We start from the raw sequence: 25,980 nt of genomic DNA on the forward strand, positions 1-25,980 counted from the left end.
AATGGGGAGATGATGTGTGTATTAGATTTCTTGCAAAAGGGATAACAAAGAAAACGGACAATCCAGCAAAAAACTGACAGAAGTGGTGACTGTAAACTTGCAATTCTCTGCACCAGGTCATTTTTCATCAAACCACCATGAGAAATTCAAACAGTGCTCAGAGATTATATTTTATGTTTTGGTTTTTGCCATTGCAATGGAAATTTTTTTTACAGAAAATATTGTTAAACCTGAATTCTGTAACACAACCTTTACTATGGTATAGCTTATTCCTGCACAATCATCATCATACACATCAAAAGGAGGCTAGCTCTCATTTCAATTTAGGGCTCAATATCTCCTTTGTACTTTCCCATCCAGATTTAGCTCTCATCTCCACATACACATTTGAAAGAGGCATGGAATGAACACCTCAAACAGTTTTAACACTATTTTTACACAACTTGAATTTCGTTAAAGGAAACCAAACTGTCAAAACAGTAGAGTCATTGTTAAAGACAAATATACCAATCACTAGCAGGGCCACGGACTATTTTCTTTGTGTGAAATCCTGTGGTGAAGAGAAATCTAGCAGCTAGCTGAATACTAATCATAGTTATTTCTTCTGCTTCAGGCAACAGGTGATCTTGTCCTAAAGAAAAATGAAAAAACTCAAGTGTAGAAAAAATAAAAAACAATTTTACCTACAATTGGCAAAATGACTAACTAATGTTCTTGTTTAGTAGCATAAACCTGGTCAAAATAGAATCTAACATAATGCCCAGAGCCTCTCATTACTGATTAAGGCCTTATCTTTCAAAAGCAAACAGTAATTATGGGTTAACTTGAGATACCTTAAAAAGCCAGTGCTCACGTTCCACTCTCTGAAAAACAATAGGCTGCTTTCAGGTAATTCTATGTGCCAAACTTGAGATATTAGTCACTTCTGAAAAATTAGACCAAACCTTGAAAATCTGGTTAGATAACAGCTGAGTGATGGAGTTAATCAACCAAAGCAGCTGCTGCTAATTACTTCTGCCTTTACTAACAAACACTTAAACGAAAGGTATGTAACTTCAACAAACAAGTAAGACTTCAAGAAAGGGATGGCAGGAAAAAAAGGGCAACAGTATTCTAGAAATTTAATAAATCTGGTATCCATAAGAATTATTTAAGTTTAGTATCAGAGGGGTAGCCGTGTTAGTCTGGTTCTGTAGAAGCAGCAAAGAGTCCTGTGGCACCTTATAGACTAACAGACGTTTTGCAGCATGAGCTTTCGTGGGTGAATACCCACTTCTTCAGATGCAAGTCTTGCATCTGAAGAAGTGGGTATTCACCCACGAAAGCTCATACTGCAAAACGTCTGTTAGTCTATAAGGTGCCACAGGACTCTTTGCTGCTTCTATTTAAGTTTAGTGATTTTTGAAAAACAGTTTAACATAATAGATAAAAAATAACTTAATAAATCCTTTTAAAAATGAAAATCAGAAAAACTATTCTAATGGTGCAGGTAACCTTAAAGAAAAGCAGTACCCATTAGAAAAAAAGATGTTCAAAACAAAATGCAATAAATTAACTTTTGCTAGGACTCAAGAATTCTAGACAATGATCATAAAATATTTCCTGGCAACAGAGACTAATTTTTTTTTATAAGAACAATATATTATAAGAAGTTTTCAAATACTAACCTGGAGGAGGATTTAAGTAGACGCTATTACAAGTAAGCAATTTCTTTATAAACTGGAAATATTCTAGACTGTACTGCATACGGTTATGCATGAATTGCACATTCTGTTTCCGTACACTTCGCTCAATGGCTGATGGCATTTTAATCTGGTGGGGTTTAGTGGTCATAGCTAGTTCTGAAATATATTTGATCAGTTCATTGTCTTTATCCATTGTGTCCATACGTTCATAAAAAAGAATGTAAGCATTCCACCACCTCTTCTGGCGTCTGTAGGACATGCGCTTCATCATATGATCAAACACCTCCCCCATGTACTCTCCACCAAAACACTGATTTTTCATTTCTTCATCATCATCCATTTTACACTCTGTTACATCTCCATCATCAAATTTATACCATCGATTTTTCTCACCATCTCCACCATTTCTCTGGATAATGTAAGAGTAATAATGTCCACCACTGGCCTGACCACTGTGTACTAGTACACCAACAAGCCTGTATTTAGTGCTCCCAGAGTGCTCATTTTCTGGCTGTTCATTTTGTATCAACTGATTTTCAGGATTTACATCATCTCCTTCCAGTTTAGCTACACCTGCCACCGTATAAGGCTCCATGTCCAGCTCCCGTGGAAATTCAAAATAATCATTGAACTTGATTGCACATTCCCTTTCCCAGTCATAGTCAAATCGTTTTAACTGGATAGCAAGAACTGGAGGCAACTTCTTAATCAACAAGCGTTTCACTGTATCAACCTAAAAAAACATAACAGTATATTGACAGATATTGATTCTTAAATTTTCATTATCACTCAACACAAAATCTAAGGTCTAATGATGAAAAACCCATTTAATAAATACTGTAAATGTTTATCAATAATATACTGAGAAACTTCAGCATCAATATAATCTTGGCTGCAAAGCAAACAACGTGGTGTAAACAGCATTTCAAATGTAATAAAATGAGCATGCAATGGCCTTGGAAGTAAAATATCATCCTTAACATCTCATTGAATTATTGCTAACTATTAAAACTGTAGCAGTTCTCTACAGCCTACATCACCATGAGATCATCTGATCTGTTATACAGTTCAAACAAATTTCCAAGTTACTTCTGAAAGGTTTGCTTACCAATTCAATTTTCCATAAGCAGATACACACTTTTGAAAAAAATTTCACCACTAAAAAACAGGGCTGCAGTAACTTTAGATGTAGGAGAGAAGCATGTTGGTTATTTGAGATCTGGATTCCTGGCACAAATTCTAAAGTCTTTTATTTAAATAAATGATTGTTTCTCAGAAATATTCACAGTGAAACTGCCCCCACCCAACCACGGACTGATAAGTTATCTATGTGCTAAAAAATCACCAAATTTAAATACAGTATGCTAAAAACAAGCTAAAACTTTGTTAAACCAGTAACAAACTTGCACAAAAATAAATCACAAAAAGGATCATTACCTTTTTGTTGCATTTTTCACAATGATATGCATTTGCACCTTCCAATAAGTCTCCTTTGACATATTGTTCCAAAGAATCAAGCAGGTTTTGGTGATTTCTAATATCTACATTCAGAGTTGTAAAGGATTCCTCGCACTCGTACCTACAGATATGATGGGGGGTGGAGGAGGGAAAGGGCAGGATGAGAGAGAGAGATACAAATGTGTTTGTCTGGCAATTTTACATGGTTTGCAAAACATTCTAGCATAAAAAGTTTTGTTAGACATTTGATTACAACAGTTTGACATTCTAAAATAAGAAGCCATTCTTTATTATATAAACTTATGTATTTAAAGTCACTGCTTTGACTATCAAAGATGACAGTTGAAATTACTTCCTCTTAAGTGCTAATTCAAAATGGTAGATCATTATTTTTAAAACAGTCTGATGTGTTCAAAATACAATAGGTTTGTATTAAGCTTCAACATGATCTCCTTCTCAAACCGCACCCCTCCACCAGGTGATTGATACTCCAAAAAAAAAAAAAAAGGATAAAGGGTTTACAAAAATAAATATTTACCACAGAAAACTCAACTCCATCCCCTGAAGCTAACAGCCACTTCGAGTGAATCAGTAAAGATGGTACCACAGTAAGCAGACATGAAGAATGACTAAAAGCATATGCTACAGTTTGTGTGGCACTGCAGATCTGACTTGCAGCACTTATCTGCGTGCACTCCAGCTGTGTTCAATGTGTTAGGTGTAGTTGTATTGAATGGTGGCGGGATTAGTTGGAGCAGATTAGCAGATGTGTTACTATGAACCTCTTGCTCAAATTTCAACCACTAATCCTACCCTGGACACTCATGAGGCATTGCAAATTTCAAAACAAACCAAGTACGTACATAGATTTTAGAGCACTTAGAAAAATGATCTGTTAAAACAGTTGGTCTCAATCTTAATAGCTGCTCAGTTATAGCAATAGGTGCATTTCTTTTTATAAGTAACATCAGATTATACTTTTCTGTATAGAGTGCTTGACAACACAATGTCTAGTCAGTCCCACTGGTTTCTTTGTACAGTCACTCAGTTTCTCCTGCTGAGCAGGACTTTGGCACAGCAACGTAACAGAAAAATATTTTGGAGAGAGGAAAATGCAACTGTAAAACCACAAATTGGTAGGGGCATTCAGAGACAGGTATAGTACCTGAAAATACTTTTAGCTCATGTGTTTGAAAGTGCATACATAGGCTAAGAAGAATTGGATTTTTATTGGTAAATGTCAGTAAATGTCTATTTTACTGTGCACACATAAACAGATGAAAAATAATTCCACCAATAAGCAGCAAACTGGACAGATAGGCAAAGTAAGAAAAATGCTGATTGAGAACTTAAGGTATGATTTAAAGATATTTACTTTGTATATTTTGATGTGAAATTAACAATTTGTGTTTTAACTGGTATAAAATTTTAACTTTTTGGATCACAACTACTCTTACTAAATTATTGCCTGACCCTCCACCATAATTTCCTACAACTGTGAAAATTTTAACAGATAAAAATAAAAATATTAAGAACATTGATATCTGTCAAAACTATAAAAAATTAAATAGAAATTCTGTCAAGCCTATGCATACATTTAAAGTTGATATCCCTTTAATTATAGGTAAGAAACAATGTAAGAAAAATTACATATAACTGTCTCTTGCTAAGCTAAGGGTAAAACAATTTTTAAAAATCCCCTTTTTTAGTAAGAATAGAACTGTGGTCATTTAATTAGTGAGCTGCAAAGCTTTAAATAATTGTACAATCCTACAGGCTCAGTACTGTAAACACACTATTAGGTGAGACGTTTACTTCTTTGAATAGTCCCATTTATTTTAACAGATCTATTTACAGCAGTGAATACCCTAGCTAGCAGCAGTTTTGCTTGATTTAGTCCTAAAAGCAGCAAAAATATGTCTCTTTAAACATGGCAGACACTGTTTTAACAAAATCTGAGACAATGATGAGACCTTGAGGAAAGCGAGCAGCAGACTCCTGTTTCTTCTTCCAGAGAGGGAGTGTGATGTTGTACCTACCATAAATACAGGCTGAAAGAGCTGTTCTAGTCACACAATCTTTTTGGAATGAATTCTTAATGCTTAGTCTCAAATCAAAGCTTCAAGAAAATGTCAAAAAAGGATCTATTTTTGAGTTATATAAAGCATGAAAATGATGCATTCCAATGATCCAAATATACATTAATGCAGTGGTCCCCAACCTTTTTCGTCTGGCGGGTGCCAGACAAGAAGCCACAGAGGACCATGACAGCGGACGAGCATCTGCTGAAATGCCGCCGACACGTGACGTCATCCAGAGGCGTCACTGCTGAATTTCGGCGGCCTTTTCGGTGGATGCTCATCTGCTGGCTAGTACGCGGACGCACTTGGACGCCCCAGCAGGCGCTGCGGCGCCCGCGGGCACCACATTGGGGCATTAATGTATATAAGCAGCAAATCAGAATGAAGAACCTACATACTGCATGGCCGCTCAGTTGGACAGCAAAACAAAAAATTCTTGAATCTTATTCATATGAGAGAGATGGCAGGGAAGTAAAAGTTCCAAATTCACGAGCGTTGTACAGCTGACGTCACTGAATGTTTTGAAGGAATGGATTCAAAATAGCAGCAATTTTATCATAGAGGAGAATATACAACTGCTTACAAATTAGAGAAAAAAAGATTCTTTACATTTATGTGGAACAGGCAGAATCCTTTTGATCTATGCATAGTTTCCTTTCATTTGATAAAATACCAATAAGGTCAACTACTGTCCAAGATGCGTCCTAATTGGTTGTCTCCATACATTGCTGCTTCATTCCTATGACTGTAATTTGAAGGTCACATTGGAACACATTAAGTCAAAGCCATGTCAGAAAGTGTACCTTTCATAAATATGTTTAAGTTAAATTATTTTAAATAAAAATAATTGTATTACTACTATAATATTTGATTTAATTTGCATCTTTGTTATTTAATGGAAAAAGCTTGGTGCTTGAACTGAACAGAAAAACTTGCAATTTGGTCAGCTGGATCTTCACCATGTTGTTCCAGGGTGAACACAGCAGTGGGGCATGTTTTAGGACTCTGTGAAGTGTATTTGGCCCTCAAGGCACTCCTATTCTAGTACAAATGGTTTGTGTTTATACACACACACACACACACACACACACACACACACACACAGTGATTTAGGAATTTCTAAACACAGTTGATAGTGGGAGCAATAAGATCAACAGAAACACTAATGCACTGTACATAATGTTAAGGCTTTACCCAGACAAGATAGTAAATTCCGTTAAAGGCGAAATATATCCTCAATATTAATTTTTTTTTCCAATTTATCCTTCTAACAGGAAGAGTTTTATAAGGCAGTTTATTTGCTTAACACCACTTTGGTAACCATCTTCTCACATAAATGTAGACTGTTTAAGTGTGAAAAAGGCGAAACGAAACACTTACCTATGTGGGCATCCTTGACAAATCTTCTGATCAGCGAAGGAACCTCCCAAAACCTTACTTAACATGGCTGGATGCCCCAAAGCTTTTAAAGCTTCATCTAGACTGTCCACCAAGGAATTAAAAAATTCTAAAGCATCATGTTGTTCACGGAGATTAACAGGTTCACCCCAAAGTCTAAAAAGAAAAAAAGAAAAATGTTTTGGGGGTATTTTTGGAGGACAGAAAAATACACTGAAATAATAATACCTCTATTCACTTTTACTGAGCATAGGTAACTGCTTATGGTGTTGTGAATCAACTGGTACAAAAACTAAACATTCCCTTTCACATAACCGAATATCTGGCTGCTAAGTCTCAAAAACTGCTAGAGTTCAAAGATGTCCCTGTTACTTCTGCTTAATTCAGCTTACTTTTCCACCATTCTAAATAGCACATACATATAAAGCCACATAAATCTTAAAATTTATACAAACTGCTTATGTCTATTACTTTTTTCATATAACTGACTATTATATTTTAATAGTCTCAGTGAACGGAAATCAATATTAAAAACCAATTTTCTATTTACCTGAATTGTTTCCAAAAACCTCTTGGTACATAGTACTGTAGTCTGGAAGCTGCTAAATGACCAAAGATGACTTGGAGATGTCTCAGAACTCCAATATTGTATTCTTTTCTATCTTCTGTTTTACTTAATGCTGGTTTATCTTCATACTGATGTGGATAACCAAACACATCATCCCGAGGATCAACATTGCTCTATCAAAAACACAGTCATGTAATCTTCATTAACATAATGAATATAAGCAGAATATAGGAGAACTAAAACAAGCAACAAGGTAACCATGTACAGTATGGCGCACCCTAACTTTACAGAACGATTATTGGAGGAAACTAGTAATTTACATATTGTACCTCTATTTTAAGTTATACATGCTACACGTAGACTGTTAAATCTACATTGTAGATGACATTTTCAATCACGGATTCCAAACTAGGGAAAAAAAAATGAAGGGGAAAAAGCAAGCCTGACCTTTAATCTTTTGGATCTTCTACTCTAGTTGCTAGCATTTTCAAATAAGAAATATTATATTATAGTTTTGTTGCTAGAAATGTAAGGCAACCCCATTAAAATAAAATTCTATCTGATGAAAAAAGTTATAATGACTTGAAAGTATTAAAACAGATGACCAGCAGGTCATCTGTATAATTACCTCATTGTCCTGCTTCTCATCTCCAGACATATCATCGTCTACATCACTGCCTGTGCCTTCAATTGCAAGAATACCATTTCGGATAGCTGGAATCATATATAGCTGCTGAATGACAGAATTCATGTAACAAGTAGCACCAGCATTTTTTAATCCTACAAATCCCTTTGATGGCCGAGGCCCAACAGGTGGCAAATATTCCCATTCTGTAAGGGCTTCACAAGCTACAAGAGAATAACCAAAATTGATTAAAAAATTATTTTATTACAAAACAATATTATGATAATCAAGGCAATTCCATAAAACTGAAATTACTATTTGTTCACAATATCATATTAAACAAAGTTTAACTTACCAAACCTTCAAACAGAAAATAGTTAAAAACCTCTAAAATTAATGACCTCATTTGTTGACAATGACAGTTTAAGTGAAATCTTTAAGTAAAAGTATCTTATATAACCAATTTAAAAATAAACATAGCTAGTGCCAAATTAGCAGAAGTACTTCTTCCCTTGAGACCAATGATTCACCTTTTAAAGGTTGAAGAATTCAAAATCCATTAGCAGTGACAAGGAATCAGAGTTCAGAATACTGCACCAGTTTGGCTCTGTAACTTGTTTCCTTATCAAAGTAAAGAAATGTGTAAAAGAATACATCTCTAGTCAGACTATAGTTCTCTTAAATATCTTATTCTACATCATGTTTGTTTATGCCACACATTTTACTTCACAGTTGTATGCAATTTCACATAAAGATATCAATATGGCTTACAGTTGGGTTTTTCTCTGAAAATGGATGTTTGTTACTTATAACTGGAGGTTCTTCGAGATGTGGGTTCACTCCACATGCCCGAGACTGGAGATTTCTAGAAAGTAGAGTGCATTGGTCCGCCCCTGAACAGTTGCTCCCCTCATGCTCTGCACCAAAGGTATAAGATGGTGCGGACCAATGCCTCTCTAGGACTCTCGCTTACCGTGAATCATATAGGATTCAAAGCTGTGGAGAAGAAGAGTGGGCAGTGGACTATAGATAAGGACCACACATCTCTAAGCAGATCTGGTTACAAGTAAGTGACCTCCATTTCTTCTTTGAGTGCTGGTTTCCCTGTGTATTTTCATATGTGGGTAATTGGTACGCAGTACTCAAACAGGAGCAGGAAGCAAGGATGCAACTGGTACATGTCTGTAATACTGCTGTCCCAACAGGTGGTTCTGCAGAAGAGGCCTGGACTAAGGCATAATGGATGGAACTCCAAGTTGCAGCCTTACAAACGTTTAAAGAGATGCTACAGAGGTTGCCTGTGCTCTAGTGGAATGGGCCCTCACCCTTTCCGGGGAAAGAATTACACACAGATGATAAAGAATGATACAGACGGACATCTACTTGGAGAGTCTCTGACCCAATAATGCTTGTCCCCACGATTGCTCTGCTATCGTGACAGTCTACGTGTTTTCCTAATTTCTTTCTTTGCAGATATATTACTCTACAGCCCTGCACTGTAGAAGACAGTCCACCTCCTGACAGAGGATTTCCTTGCGAGCATGGTCCCTGAAGAGGGGGAAGAGACTCGATATTGTAGTTGGATGGAATGATCTCTAGTACCCACCTGTCAGTTGTTATTCCCCTCCAACTGTGGGTGAAAAGGGTGAGGCAACCAAAGGTTTGGGAGGCAGTAGGGAGTGGTATCAATAAAGATACATGGTTCTCAAGCATCCCATCAAAAGTAACCTGATTGGTGGATGGGGATTGAATGGATATAGCTGTGGTGGAGGAAGCTGCATATCTAGGTCTTTATGCTCTTTGACATTTGCGCAGCAGTTTGTAAGGAACTGGTGGTAGAATAGCTGAGGGAAAGGTCTTGGCTTGTACACTTGGTTTATGGTATTTTCAATCTGGGGCCAGGGTATAAATCCCCAAGGAGTCGAGAGTTGTCCTGGAGTCCTTAGCAAGCATAAATATTAGTCTTTTCATTGACTAGATTAGGGTCCTCAAAGGGCAAGTCCTCAATGGTATTTCTGGACTTCCCTATGGAACCCCAAGAAGTGGAGCCAAGATTCACACCTCATCACTACAGCTGTAGCTATACCGCTAATGAAGTATCAGTCATGCCCACTGCAGCTTGAAGAGAGTTTACTTGAAATTGGGCTCTGTCCTCCTGTAGAGTTTGTCTTTGAACTTCAAGTGTTTGTGAAAACATTTTTTTGCTAATAAAGACTCATAGTTAGCAATTTTGAACAGAAAGCTGGGGGCGGATAAAAATACCTCCTCTCTCAGAAGGTCACGGCTTTTAAGTGCCCTTGTCTGCAAGAATTGCCTTGCAGTGCTATAAGCCTGGCTGCTTGTACTACTACGGAGTTGTGGGCAGTGAGAGTAAACAGAAACTCTGCCCCTTTAACTGGTACAAAATATTGCCTCTCAGCCATTTTCAGGATGGGAACATAGGAAGCAGGAGTATGCTAAACTACCCTGGCTGGTTTCACAATGGCCTTGTTTGCTGTGTGGATCACCTGACCGGGATTCAGAGGGCTGCAAACTGTCAAGTGGAATCTGGATCTCACTCCCCACCCTCTGCAGGAGCTTTTGTTGCCGCCTGTGGTAGTCAGGTGGGGATGGCAAGCATGGGGCAATTGCCTCATCAGGTGAGGAAGGTGACACCATCAGAACCATTGGTACCAGTGAATCTGGTTCGATTTCTTCCCCCTTGCATGCCGACAGAGCCAGCTGGCATTGGCTAGAGGAGGAAGGCCAGTGGTATCCATGTACAGATCCAAGGTGCCTAATGTAGGGATCTTACAGGCACCAATATGGCCAGTTTGAAGGGTCAACCCACTGGGGGGACCCCAAGACAACAGGTATCACTGGTCCCATGGGTAGTGATATCTGAGTGGAGGATGGATCCAAGACCTCCCAGAGTCTCCGTCCAGACTAGTCGTCTTCTGTGGAAGCAATGGCTTGTCTAGAACATCTGAGCTGGCCAACTCAGTGGGTGAATGTTCCGACTTGTGAACAGGATATGGAGTATCCTTTTCTCCTTGAGGTGGTTTCCTCCCCCAGTGTGGATATGTCACTCAGGAGAACCAGACCCGAAGGGAGAGGCAATTGAGGATAAAGAAGGGCGAAAATATCCTCTGGAAAAGTATAGGTTTCAGTCCATCCTGGAGAGTGAAGTGTCACAGTGGTTAGATCCAGCACATCCATGGTCATGGTGGTCAGTGGGTACTTCTGGGGACAAGATGATACCATGTAAGAGAAGTCCTAACTGGAGTTCCTAGTTGGTGGCAGCATGTATTGATCCTTAGGTTTAAGAGCTGGAGTTGGTACCAATGGATCCTTTCTCCTTTGCACATTATCCTCATAATTTGGAGGTTTAGATGGTCATAGGTCTTTAGGACCCATGCATGAGGACTTGTCCAACTTGGACAGAGTAGGGGAGGGATCCTTTCTTTCAGGAGAAGACCTGGAAGGGGATCTGTCCTTGAGTATATGAGTGAGCCCTTTAGTCTCGTCAAAAGCCCAGATCTAGCAATTCCCTGGGCTTAGCAGCTCTGGCCTCTGCTTCTGAGCTTGAGCTTGCTGTAAAACAAGAGGGTCTCCCTGGCCTGGATCCACGTGGGGTCCCATGGCTTTCTCCTTGAGGTACTTTCTCAGTCAGAGCTCTTGTCCCTCACAGGTTTGGGGAGGGAAAGAGTGGCAGCTGCTGAACTTAGCAGAGACAATGGCCTCCCCAAGACTGTAAAGGAAACACTGGTATTCATCACTGACTGAGAAGGAGACAGTTCTTAAATCTCAGGACTTTAAGCATAGTCCTTCTCCACAGGATCCCTGAGATGGAGAGAAACTAAACTAACTAGATTATAAAAACACTAAAATGCTAAAACATTATGAATACTAAAACTATATACAATTATAGTTACAGGTTTTGAAAGATGATGCAAAGATAGCTTTGGACACAGGATTCCGACTCAGGCCATGAGGCAATAAGAAGGAACTTGAGAGATGTTGGTCTGCATCACCCCTTATGCTCTCAGTAAAGAGCACGAGGGAAGCAACTGTGCAGAGGCCCAGACCAACAGACAGTACTTGCTAGAAGTCTTCAATCTCAGGTGCATGAAGTGCATGCATGGCCACATGTGGAATACACATAGGAACCAGCACTTGAACTATTCCTTTAATCCACCCCCCACAGACTCAACTCGTATTTTACTGTCACCAAGTAAGTTAAAATCAGTGACCAACAGGCCAACCTAGTGATGTCCCAGCAACACTAACGCAAGCAACTCTGATTTGAAAGTGACCTATAATTTTTTTCCCCATAAGCTAGTGATCCATTGTGTATATATATAGGCTCCCGTGCCTTTGCCATCCCTATGAAAATCCATCCAAATTTGGAGAAAAGTTATAAGCCTTTGAAAAATCATAGTTTGCATATGCTCAGACTTTAGACAGTAGCAACTAAATTCCCTGAAGATTCTATCTGCATGGGGCATGCTCCAGCCCAAGGCTCTTCAAGACTTTCCCTGCAACTGCCCTGCTGGACTGCTCCAGACTCTGCTGGGTCTGGGCACCAGAACTGAGAGAAGGGAGATGGTCTCCCGTGCTCTCAGGATATGTCTACACTGTAACGTAAGCCCTTGCTTGGCTAGACCCCCCTTGCATCTATACTGCAACTGTGCTAACTCAAGGCTCAAATGCATGGTCCCAGGATCTGCAGGGCTGGATTTGAGTCAAGCTGGGACCCAGGTTTCAAGCCCTACTGCTTTGTAGTGTAGACACAGCCCCACTTGACTCAGGTCCTGGGAGTCATCCGGAAGTATCCTACAATTCCATGGGACAAATTCCTTAGTCCTCTCTATCCCAACAATCTGGAATCCACTCTATTGAAAATGGACACCACACTCCCTCTGCAAACTGCAGAAATTCAGGTCAGTGTTAACTCATTCTGGTCTGATCACCTATCTGCAAGCACACTATCAGAGAGCCTCCTGGGTTTGCAATGCAGAGAAAACAGATCGAGCCTTTTGCAAAGCGAGCTGCTTTCTGGTAATGTTCAGGGTGGGCAGTAAAGTTTTCCCACAGCGCACTACGGTCCTAGGGCCAGAGCAGCCACATAGAGGGGGTGTGGGCACGCCATGGGCAGCCTAGGGACTCTGGGATATGGTTACTTTAACTCTGGTTTGCACACTGCATCATGGATGCCAGAGACCTTGGTTTGAGCATGAGTCAAAAAATTCTTAACTTAGGTTAAAATACAATGTATTTTATATTGGGCTTACATTGCAGTGTACACCCTCAGTGACCCTCTTGTGGGCCCAGGGAGCATAGAGGAGGAAGCTGCCAGATTCAAATGCAAAAGAAACAAGAAGTGGATCTGTGGGGGAGTGGACTAAGGAGTAGAAAAAGGTGCTGGGAGACAAATCTGATGAGGAGCTGGAGTGCAATGGAAGAACTGGGGCTGACTGGGACAAGTAGACAGGGGATGAGGGACACATATAGGGCAAGGAGCTCAGGGAGGAAGATTAAGTGGGAGACAGGGACTATGGGGGTGGAAAATAAACTGGGAGAGTCTGGGCAAGGAGACTGGGACATGATCAAGTTATTAAAGACTGTCATAATGCATACATACCATGGAGCCAAAGTAAGGTTGCAGAAGGAACCTTAACTCTGGCATTCCCTAACTTTGGAGTGATTAACTTTAAGTTTGTAAAGTCAAAGATTCTTTCAATTGGTGTGTGTGTGGGTGGGTGGGTGTAATTCGCATCAGAATCAGTTGACAGCACAAGTTGTAAGTGGGAGGAAACACATATACAATGCATAAATTAAACAATGAAAAATAGATGGTTAAAATGCTACATACTAGTGATTGCTGTACCTATGTAATACATTTCAGTCAAGGTGTCTACTATTTGTTTGAGGTTTCGGACACACCCCACTGCTAGTGCTACTAGCAACTCAAAACCAGCATTAATGGTAGCTGGTGAACTACAGACTGGTATGGCTTGCTCAGCAGGCAGTTCTCCATTTCTCATGTATTGTAAATATACATTGGAAGCTGGAAAGATGAAGTCATCTATCAATTCCTGAAAAACAGAGAAGTTGTTACCCGTTACTATTAAAAAACTGAAGCATTTTTCAACAGACTGGAAAGCGTTACACCTCTACCCCATATAACGCTGTCCTCGGGAGCCAAAAAATCTTACCACGTTATAGGTGAAACCGCGTTATATCAAACTTGCTTTGATCTGCCAGAATGCGCAGCCCCGCACCCCCGGAGTGCTGCTTTACCATGTTATATCCGAATGTGTGTTATATTGGGTCGCGTTATATCGGGGTAGAGATGTACAACATTTGTTAGAGAGATGATTGAAAAGAATATAGATAAACTAAAATGTATTTCATTCTATAATAAAGAGGAGCCTAAAAAAAGATATTAAAGTGGTAGTCTTATTTCTTTTGGAAATATTCTATCTTCAAGTTAATTCTCTTTTTAGAATGTAATTGTAAATCTCTAATCAATCTGGATCAGTGACAAATCTTGCTAAATTAGTGTATCGCCTTTGGAAAGTACTATTCTAGTTACTGCTTTGTGTTCTCAACAAGAGAGCTTCAAAGCTCAGAGCTATCACCCTACTGATGCACAGAAAACACTTGATTAACCAGCTATTCAGACAACACAATGGTGTTGCACATAAACTTGAACACAAAAGAACAATAAATTAATTAGCAAGAGCTAATAGACTGAATTTAGGACACGGAAGGAAAAATAATTTCTGTGCTCTATATCTGTCTCACTATGCATTGTTTGTCAATCTAACTTGCAGCTGGGGAAACTGAAGCAACAAAAGGATATAAATAAAAGGCCCTACTTGAATTGTGGGAAGATTGTTCTGAACAAGACAGAGAAAATTGCAGAAAAGTAACAGTGGAAATTATTTGTGGTAATAAACTCCGTTATTACTTTTCTGCGATTTTCCGCTGTTGGCCTCCCAGGGCTGAGAGTGGGAACATGGGGCTGAGAGCGAGGGCTTCTGCTGTCGGCTGCCCAGTGCTGACAGTGGGGGCTATCAAAATTGTGGTGGAAGCCACAATTTCTGCAATAGTACAAGTTAAGTGGGGCTTTAAGTATAAAGTTATCTCGCTAAGTTGTAACAAACCAACGAACAGTGGTCTGAAGATGTAAAAGGCAATGCAAATGCTAAGTATTCTTAACAGACCAACATGTCCATTATACTTTGAAAAGTTTAATAAATTCCAAGTAGAACCATTTGTTTTACAAACAAAAAATGTTTCATGGAATGAGGCACTTTTGTGGTTCCATTCTGTAAAACAAAAAGTTTCTCCGAATTTTTTTTTAACTGGTTTCAAAGTAATTATATTAAAAATTAACATATAATAAAAACTGTAACTTACTTTGATGAGATTAGCACCTCCCTTTTCACAACCAATATGATATTTCTTTTCAGGGGTTTGGAATGCCAATAACTCTTTTGTTACCCCAAGGTGGCCTTCTAAGATTGTCTCTTCAACACCTGTTTCTCCTGTTCTTTTCACTTCATCCTAACATTTAAAAAAAAAAATGTTACAAGACTTGAAATTATAGATTTTTTGTAAAATTTACAACTAGATTTTAATATGAATTTTTGGAAAACCAATCTCTATAATTCACCTGATATTACAACTTACCCTAATCCTTTTAAGCCAGTCTATTTCATTATTAAGAAGAACTTCAGCATTGGGCACATTAATATTACTGTTGTAAGCGTAGTTAAGAAGGTGTCTTAATAGGGTGAAGTAGTCTCCTGAATGCTTAGCTCTTTCTCTTGCAGTACTCTATAACACAAAAATAAATAAATAATGTATAACTGATAAATGCCTTTTTTATTTGGAGCCACTAAACCCAGTTTTGTCCTAAACTGAATAGAATTTTAATGGAAAAATAAAATGAAAATGTTTAAGATTTCAAGAAATTAACAGTTGTGTGTAAACTTAAAAATGACTTTTTTTTAACCTAAATATTTGAAAAAGCAGCTTCTTTCACTAACTTGCAAAGATCAACTGAAGAGATGAAACATTTAGTACAGAGCCAGAAGTACACTGAATTTGAAAGTCCTGACAGGCACAGGAAATGAAGGAAGAACTGCTTCACAAATATATTCATAATTTATGCATATTTATCTAATTTAAGGAGTAAACATTTTTAAAAAAAGTTAAAAGTAAATGGCAAAATAGTTACATTTTAAAAATATATTTGTAGTATTTGCATGAGACCATTTTTACCTCTATCAAATTGGAATTATCCTATAACACACTGCAATATAAGAGCCATAGCAGCATAATCAAAGAAAAAATGTTCAAAACATGTAAATTCAAGTGTATTATACATGCTAGTAATGTACTTTTTATTGAAATAATTTTATCCTATCATCAAACTGTACTAGAATAATGAAAGTGTTAATTTCAAATGCCTTACCCCTAACACAGTAAACAGCAGTGTAATGAAGAAAAGCAGAGGTCTCTGTCCCATACAACACCTGGTAGCCATTAAAAAGAATTGTTCCTGTGCCATCTGACGAACAGTTCTGAAAACAGTGAAAAAACATTTTATTTTTCCCATAAAGGATAAATACAATTATAATGTGGGCTAAAAAAATACCTCTTGAAATTAGTGAACATTTTGTTAGAAAGAGAAAACTCATAAAACTGTAAATTATATATCAAACTGCACAATATAATTATTTTTGGTAAAATGTAAGAAACAGCAATACCTTCACAGTTTAGTTATTGTCCCTCATTTGTTTTTTCTTTCAAGAGAATTACTCATTTATAAACCAAAAACTATAAAAAGAATCATTAATACAACAAACTTTTAAATATCTCACCTTGCTCTTTAAAACAAGATGAGCAAAAAAATCTGTGTTGTCATTCTTTCAGTATAAGTGAAAGTGACCTGCAAACAGATTGAACAAACACCCAGCAATTCTGTACGACTGCCAGCCCTTGCTCCGTGGTCCAATACCAACATGGTGACATTAACCCCACACTAGAATCCACTAGAGAGTGGGGTGGTCCATTAAGTACTTACAAAAACAAAAGGCCTCAACACATTTGAAGACTGCAGTTTCTTTTTAAATATCTTGTACTCCATAGGGTGTAAACTACATTAAAAGAATCTTTGCAAAACTATGCAATACAGTAAAAGAACAGTTTACTTCCTAGACTGTCTCCTTATTCCATGGCAGATGCAACTTCACCTGCATATTACGTATGTACTGGACATCAAATGAAGTCAAAACTGATGACCTGGACTTTAGTGAGACATGAGAATGCAAAGTTTAAAACAAATTATATCCTGAATGCCCTTTACCTTTGCTATTTGTAACATTCAGCATATAATTGTCAAGTTACTGGACTTCTGGCATCCTAATTGCAGGTCATATTTAAAAAAAATCAGAGTTAAAACAATTTATGAACACGATGTACCTAACTATAAATTTTACATCTTGTTAAGAAAGTTCTTCCAGTCAAGTATGTAGTATGATTTACTGAGAATTCCCTTAAGTGATCAAAGTTTAAAATTAAATTCATATACTGCAAAGTAGGGGAGGAAGACAAAGATGTAATCAGAACACAGATAAGAAGAGAAGCTCTCCGAGTATTCAAGTGGCTGGAAAGGATAGAGAATTGAGACGATCATGGTTTCTTTCATTAAAAATTGAGAGTAACATGCAACATAACATGCAGCAACGTATACATGTAAAAAAGAAAACAATACTGTATGTTCACAAATGGTTGGAATTTGATGAGACTTAATATCTTCACCATTTAAAATAAAATACTAGAAACCGGAACATGCAAAAAAGCTCTATTTAAAAGATATTTTTAAGCACAAGATATTTATTTGGCAAACACACAATAGGACAAACATACAACAGGCCGAGTTCTCCAATCCAACACACACGTCTGTCACTGTGAACAACTGTCATTACACTAAGAACTATCAGATAAAATGATTAAATGAAGTAATTTTATACAACAGAATTCTTTTCTGGATATGGGTAGTGCTTCTCTTTTTGAAAATACTGGTGGCAGTTCAGAATCATCCAAAAAATTCCAGAGAGTTAGGTATTCCCCTCCCACTTTCATGCTCAATGAGTACTTTCACAGATGTATGGAATCATTAAAAAGTTTTATTATTAATATGTTATAATCTTCTAATACCTTCTTTAATTGTGCTAAATATATACCTCTACCCCGATATAACGTGACCCGATATAACACAAATTCGGATATAACGCAGTAAAGCAGTGCTCCGGGGAGGCAGGGCTGTGCGCTCCAGCAGATCAAAGCAAGTTAATATAATGCTGTTTCACCTATAACACAGTAAAATTTTTTGGCTCCTGAGGACAGCGTTATATCAGGGTAGAGGTGTATATACACATGAACCTTGAATTGGCCATCATACATATATCCAGAAAAAAATTAACTCAAGGGGGTGTGGAACTGCAGATAAATCAGTTACAGAAAAGAAATCTGGTACATTTTTTCCATTCTTGAACTGTTCCAAATATCTTGGGCGCCCAGGAGAAAGAGCAGTAAGAAAAAAAATAGTATGACGGGAGAAAAATAGAAGAGAATCATTTCCCCTTCTCTACAGTAAGAGAGATTAGTAATTTTGGGATCACCTCTTGGATCATCTTCCTGCTAAAAAGACACTTCTGCTTGGGAGTGAAAAATAAAGCTTATAGTATTTTATGAAAAAGTCTTGATGTTGACAAGGTGGCAATTTTATGGATTTCCCCTATTGTGGCTGACATATCTTCTGCCCAGGAGACCACTGTGGAATACAATGAATGGGATCTGATCCCTTTTGGAATAGTCTATCTGTGGCTGAATAGGCTTCAATGATACAGCACTTGGTTCACTAGATACACAAAATATGGATGCATTGCAGATCCAGGCATTTAAAGGTGGAAGGAACTGAACAGGAATGATGTTTTCCTGAACTGATCAAGTATATTTTAATTGCTTCCCTCACAGTAGCATGTGCCATGCTTTTTCCTTCTGATGTGGAGTATTTGAGCAAAATGAGGGGAAAATAGTTCTTGCAACGTATGAAAAGTTAACATTTTGTAACAAAAGATTTTAGAGTCCAAAGAGCCACTGTTTTTTCCCCCTCTTGAAAAATGCAGTAAGTCTTGTATCTTAACAGCAGAGATTTGGTGACCACTATGCCTTTATGGAACAGAAATACAAAGTAATTGTATACAGTAGATTTTGAATAGATGGATTAAGAGAGATCCCAGACATAAAAGATAAGAGAACTGCTGGTTTGGTTAGAGATGCTGCTCTAACAAACTTGGAGGCTGATCTACATCAGACTTGGATAAGCCTGAGTCTGAGACTGGTTTATATTAAGACATGGAATGCAATGGTGGTTGGTACATGATCAGGTTTTAACGTGTAGGACACACAGAAGAGCTGAAACACGTCATATTTCCTAGGATTGATCTATTGTGAACACCAGTGGGATGGATGGAAGGCTTGCAGCACCTGTTACTATGAAGGGATATTGCAATGTTTAGGAGTTGCTGTTCAACAGTCCTGGGATAAGTGCTCCAGCCTGTTAGTAGGCTGATAGAGTGGAGACATGAGATCTCTACTTGGTCTGAGTACCATACCTTCAATACCTGTTTCAGGGGATGAAAACAACAGATGTCTTACTCCCTTTCATCTTTTGACATATCGGCCTAGTAGTGGAAGAGTAGAGGAAAGGTAGAAAAGCCAATCTGCAAATTTGTGAGCCTGTTTCCTGGTGAAGGAGACCCTTGCCTTTGAGTTACATCTAGATAGGTCTATGGCATCTCTAGTGGTATAGCTTTGAAATATGAGCAGAAACACTTCTGTTGCAGGGGCAACTTAAGGACCATTCTGAGGTGTTTATCTGTTAATTGCTTAGCCAGTCTCCTCTTGTTTTCAGGGTACTCCCTTACACTTGACTGCCATAACAGAAGGTAGGTGACATTTTGCCCACAAAAGAATCTGAACTGCTTTGACATTTAGATTTGAGTTTCTTGTACCCTGCTGTTCATTTATGTATGCCAGGAGCACTGTGTTGCTTGACTGAAACAGCACATGACCTTGCTCTCAGGAGATCTGGGGAGTCCTTAAGAGCCAATCCAACTACTTTCCTCTAGGAAGTGATAATTCTGAAGATATGACACTATGAAGATCTGAGCTTGACCATGTTCCCTGTGTATTATGGTTCTTCGGATATGCTCCCCAATTCCAAAGCCTGGCAAACGTGGCTAAGATTAGAGGGAAATGCGGAGAGGAGGAGATTATCATATTCCAGGCCCCTAGAAATAAATCTGGAAGCTCTCTCTTATGTGAACTTACCTGTTGATAAAACTCTTTGCATAAGATCAGAAGACCTATGTTCTGGATATTCTTTAAATGTATCATAAATGCTTATTGCCAAAGAATGGAGAGGGCCCTCTGGGTTGCTTCTAGTGGTTCCAGGGGAAGGCTGTTTGGATGAGCAGGTCCTCTAAGAATGGGTATAGAGAAGTTGCTAGAGTTCTTAGCTGGATTATCACCACTACTAGTAGTTTTACAAACACTTGAGGAAGTAAACAGTACAAGTAGTTACCCTTTGGTCAGCTGACTAGGCTGACATCCTTCATTATGCTAAATCTGGTGCTTCACCATGATGGTGGAGAAGGGAAAAACAGAGATAAGGAGCTCAGTGGGTGACCCCATATAAGGGGGAAGAGTCCCTTAAATTTTAGTGCATGTGAGAGTGAGAAAAATTGTTAGCTAATGGCACCATATCATCTTTAAAGGCTGGGATGGTAATGGATGAGTCAGGAGAGCTGAAGTGCTGCTCTGTTTAGCAAGTTGGACACAGAATTAAGATGCAAGGAAAAAAAGGGGTGTGGATCAAGCCCCAGAACGCAGATAGGTTTGAACTGCCTCTAGTGTTTGCAGGAAGAAAGACCCAATACAATTGTCTCATACACTGGGAAACAGGCCAGGATACAGAAACAGAACAAAATGTCTCAAAACTAAAGCACCACTTCAAATTTGGTCCCAGTTAGCAGCAATCAAAAGTAAACACTGTCTCTTAACTATTCACTAGTAGTCTCTAACCTAGCAATCATAATCTAATGGCTGGAAGCTTAACTATTCACTAGTAGTCTCTAACCTAGCAAGGCATAATCTAATGGCTGGAAGCTTAAGTCAGCAAAGTTCTGACTGGTAATAAGACAGTTTTAACAGCAAGGTAATTAACCACTGGAATAGATTACCAAAAGGATCTTATAAATTCTCCATCATTTGGAGTCTTCAAATCAAGACTAGATGTATTTCTAAAATGCTCTAGTTAGACCACAAATTGTGCCAAGATGCAAGATTCAGAGAGAATTCTACGACCTGTGTTAAGCAGCAGCTCAGTTTAGATAAAATGGTCCCTTTTCTGGCCTTCAAATTTATGCATACTTCACTTTGAATTCTGTAGTCCAGTTACTGATGCATAAATGCCCAGAACAGAAAACTCCTCATTACAAATGGCACCTTTGCTGACCAGTTTTAGTAGTCTCCTATGACTGAAGGGGTCTCGATACTTAGCTTTGAGGTGGGGTTGTTATGCTTCTACTATGTGTGTTCTGTAAACAGGTTACTTCACTTTCTAGTGCAGTCAATCCAATACCTTTCATAAGTAAATTTACTTTAATATTTAAAATTCATCCTAAATGTAACTTGTAAGATGTTCAGATCAACTGTAAATTAATTCTGTGATTTATCAGCACTGAGAAATATACAGTATGTTATATTAGCACCAGATGTTTATGCGAATGCCAAATGTAGTTAAATGTTAAGAATCATGAGTCAGTTCTTGCAGCAATACAAGGAGTTGCTAATTATCATTAAGACATGATTTGTCATTACAAAATAACAGATGTCATTCATAGTAATAGGAGACTAAATATTTAGGATAGTTCTTTTGGTTGCTCCTTTCAATGTCAAAATATTAGCCACACTAGTAGGACCAAACAGATTAATTCGAGAGTGGCCAAACCATGGGTCATGAGCCGCATGTGGCTCTTTTACAGTTAAAGTGCAGCTCACTTTAAAATGAGGCTTTGGGGGGGGGGGGGAGGAGGAGGAGGGGAGAGAGCTTGGAACGTCTGCCTTGCAGTGGGATGGTGGTGTAGGAGCTTCTGTCCAGCAACAAGAGGGGGTTGGGGCTTCAGCCCTGTGGCGTGTGCCTGCTGGGGCTTGGGGTTTCAGCAGGAGCAAGGCTGAAACTCAGAGCCCCAGCTGAAGCTCCGACCCTTGGCCAGTGTGCCCCGACTCTTGAACTTCTGAAGATTGTTGTATAAGGCTCAGCAAGCTTGGACACTCCTGGATTAAATCATATAGCGAAAGGAAACCTAATGCAAAGTGGTCTGTTGAATGTTCATGTAGAAAAAAATTCAATAGTAGAGTGTGATCCATGACAGACTGCCAGTTCTCACATAAAAAAAGATCCAAAAAGTATGTAACTGCAAATCACAAATTCCTTGCCTTGTCAAAAAAACCAGTTGAAAGAGGATGTAGAAATCTATTTGCTTGAGATATCACATATAGCTGCTATGACAAAAAGAGTATACTGCTGGAAAATTCACAATAAATCAAATACTATAGTTATGTTGTTGGAAAAAAATAGAAGATCTAGACTGACATTCCATGGAGAAGATTTTACAATATAATGGTCTTTATTTTAAAATAAACTACTTCAAATTTAAAAGTTATGAGCGTTAACCAAGCATCAAACCATTTAGTAATGGAGAACATATGAAGCAGTGTGTAACACACTGCTGATGCAAATCCCTAAAGGGAACTTGCTCTCAACGGTGCTGGTTTACTGCACAAACACAGCATGGCACATATTAGATATAACTGGACATGGACGACCTCATCATGAATAGTGGGTACCTCACCTACATCAATCAAAAATTGCAGGGGAATGGATATTTTGCCTCATCTACATTTGATTGCCTTTCTGTCTCTGAAGGAAAACTGAAATTTCTGTACACACAAAGTCTGATGAGAAAATCTTGATGGATCTATGCAGTATTTCATTTCCCAATAAATGCAACATACTTCTAGATCATTTACACATGGAGTATGAGATCCATTTCCTGGAATTCAGAACATATTAGGGATTTATAAAAGAAAATTCTTGTAAAGGAAAATGCTACTATTAAATCAAATGCAGATGCTAGATTCTTGAATAATCCTATACTAAACTGTCCCAGAGATGTCAGGCATTATTCAAGCTTGCACAATCAGGACTGCACAGCTTTTTACAAAAAAAAAAAAGTCTTCCACCACTGCATCTGAAGTTCAAGGAGAGGTGAACAATGAACACCTTTACATATATCTCTGCTGCAACCACCCTCCAGGTTTGATGTGTAATGTACATATACTTGGAATCAAAAAACCCCTTGATTTTATATTATAGAAAGGCAGCTTTAAAAATACAAGAGATTGGTGAAATAGACATCTATTTAATATCTGTTAGGGTGATTAAAAATAAAGTTAAGCAAATTGTGTTTGTTTGCATTTCTTTTTACTACAAGCTATGCAAACTAATATGTAAATTAATTAGGCGTGGCTCTCAAACTTTTGTGAAGCTGCTAAGGCAACATTCAATATCACAAAGTAATAGCAGCCTTGTTAACTGCAGCCTATGATAAGGCAGGGATACTTAATTGTATGGCTAAACAACACTACTGTAAACCCAGTACTGTGGAATGATATTTACCATTTGGTTGTGATTGATTCTCAAAATATTCCTAAACAAAATACTATGAGGAATGGGCTATTACTGTTCATGTCACATTTTACTGTTATATGTTTATGATTCATAGAATTCATTTGCAGTAACTGATCTCAGAAGTTGAAAAAACAGCATCTTGAAACACATTGTGTGTCAGTTGCTTTCACACCCAGAGTCTGGCCTTTTGAAGGCTTTCAAGCAAACCAACAGATAGAATGTGTCCTTGCTTCAGGTTGATTTCAAGTAATTATGCTTATTCTCCAGTATTAAGCCGCCCCACTCCCCCCAAAAAACTCGACACCTGAAGTTCATGTTTCTTGGGGATATCCTCAGCTCATATATAACTAAGTTCAGTTATCCTGGTGCCAGTGATTCAGTCTTAGATAATATAGCAATCCATGTCAGCCAGCGTGAATGTTAAGAGGCAACCACTTCACAAATGTTTCTCAACAGATAAAGAATTTGTTAGAAGATGCACACAGAAAAAATGTTTTTTCAACACTAGTGTATTAGATGCGTTATATGTTAGAGAAAATGTCTGGGAAGTTAATCACAGAACTTCATGCAGAGTAGTGTAGAAATCTTTACAGTTTGTCACATCTAGAAGGAAAAGAAATCAAACACTATGGGTGAAATCCTGACTCCATACAAGTCCATTTCAAAACCTGTATTGACTTCAATGGGGCTAGGATTTAACCCAGATAACTAACATTCAACAGATTGGACAACCATGACTTAATTCACTTTTACCTATTGTTGATCTTTTATAAATTGAATTAAAATATCTGATGTCACAGTCATGGAAAGCACTGACAGAACAACAGAACTAAGAAGTCTTTAATAAAAATAATAGTTTTGTAGATAATGTTTTAGTAACCCTCAACATTTAATGACAATCAAAGTGCTGCCACCTGGAAGTCTTCCAAAACCAGCAAAAACTACACATTTAAATTTGACATTACCAGTCACATTTGCTGCTTGTGAAAATTTTTTGAATTAAAGTTTACCTGAGAAGCACAATGTTACTAACTTTTCTATCTGCATTCAGAGTTTTATACTTAGTAAAGACCCTCACCTCCCGATTCACTAGCTAGACAAACTTACAGATTTTCAGATGAAACAATGATTGTGCAGGTAAACTGGTGTAAAAGACGGTTACTCACCGTAGTAACTGTTGTTCTTCGAGATGTGTTGCTCCTATCCATTCCAGTCAGGTGTGCGCGCCGCGCGTGCACGGCTCTCCGGAACATTTTTACCCTAGCAACTCCGGCGGGCCGGCTGGGCGCCCCTTGGAGTGGTGCCGCTATGGCGCCGGATATATACCCCAGCCGGCCCGTCTGCTCCTCACTTCCTTCTTGCCGGCTACTCCGACAGTGGGGAAGGAAGGCGGGTCTGGAATGGATAGGAGCAACACATCTCGAAGAACAACAGTTACTACGGTGAGTAACCGTCTTTTCTTCTTCGAGTGATTGCTCCTATGCATTCCAGTCAGGTGATTCCCAAGCCTTACCTAGGCGGTGGGGTCGGAGTGAGACGTGGCGGAGTGTAAAACCGTGGAGCCGAAGGCTGCGTCGTCTCGTGACTGCTGCACCAACGCGTAGTGGGAGGCGAAGGTGTGGACAGAAGACCAGGTAGCCACTCTACAGATGTCCTGGATGGGGACATGGGCCAGGAAGGCAGCCGACGAGGCTTGCGCCCTTGTGGAGTGAGCGGTGAGGCGGCATGCTGGCACGCGAGCAAGCTCGTAGCATGTGCGGATACATGCCGTCACCCAGGAGGAAATCCTTTGTGAGGAGACCGGCTCGCCCTTCATGCGGTCGGCGACTGCGATAAACAGCTGGGTCGAGCGTCGGAAGGGTTTCGTCCGCTCGATGTAAAAGGCAAGCGCCCTGCGGACGTCCAGGGTGTGCAGCTGTTGCTCACGAAGTGAGGCGTGCGGCTTCGGGAAGAAAACAGGGAGGAAAATGTCCTGGTTGAGGTGGAAGGCCGACACCACCTTAGGGAGGAAGGCCGGATGTGGTCAAAGCTGCACCTTGTCTCCATGGAAGACGGTGTATGGTGGACCAATCGTTAGAGCACGGAGCTCTGAGACTCGTCTCGCTGATGTAATTGCGACGAGGAAAGCTGTCTTCCAGGAGAGGTAGAGCAGAGAGCACGTGGCCAGAGGCTCAAAGGGCGGACCCATAAGCTTGGCCAGGACGAGGTTCAAATCCCAGGCCGGGGCAGGACGCCGCACCGGCGGGTATAAGCGGTCCAGGCCTTTAAGGAAGCGGGAAATCATCTGGTTGGAGAAGATGGACCGACCTTCCACAGATGGACGAAAGGCGGACACTGCTGCCAGGTGT

General features: G+C 39.1%; 1 protein-coding gene across 2 annotated transcripts in view; it reads right to left on the reverse strand.

The window, feature by feature from the left end:
• Window positions 1–25,980, reverse strand: part of USP9X (ubiquitin specific peptidase 9 X-linked) — a 227,155-nt gene that overhangs the window by 39,447 nt on the left and 161,728 nt on the right. The window contains exons 27-36 of one of the 2 annotated variants that reach the window (XM_045002691.1): window positions 16,283–16,391; window positions 15,496–15,642; window positions 15,223–15,369; window positions 13,685–13,892; window positions 7,819–8,039; window positions 7,173–7,363; window positions 6,605–6,778; window positions 3,123–3,264; window positions 1,668–2,418; window positions 508–631 (exon numbers count right to left, since the gene is read on the reverse strand). In XM_045002691.1, the coding sequence (XP_044858626.1) occupies window positions 508–631; window positions 1,668–2,418; window positions 3,123–3,264; window positions 6,605–6,778; window positions 7,173–7,363; window positions 7,819–8,039; window positions 13,685–13,892; window positions 15,223–15,369; window positions 15,496–15,642; window positions 16,283–16,391 (2,214 nt within the window). Of the gene's footprint in view, window positions 1–507; window positions 632–1,667; window positions 2,419–3,122; window positions 3,265–6,604; window positions 6,779–7,172; window positions 7,364–7,818; window positions 8,040–13,669; window positions 13,893–15,222; window positions 15,370–15,495; window positions 15,643–16,282; window positions 16,392–25,980 lie in introns of both variants that reach the window. The other variant, XM_045002690.1, reaches the window with a different exon arrangement.

This window comes from Mauremys mutica, chromosome 1 (assembly GCF_020497125.1).
Source record: "Mauremys mutica isolate MM-2020 ecotype Southern chromosome 1, ASM2049712v1, whole genome shotgun sequence".
Classification (NCBI taxonomy): Eukaryota; Metazoa; Chordata; order Testudines; family Geoemydidae; genus Mauremys; species Mauremys mutica.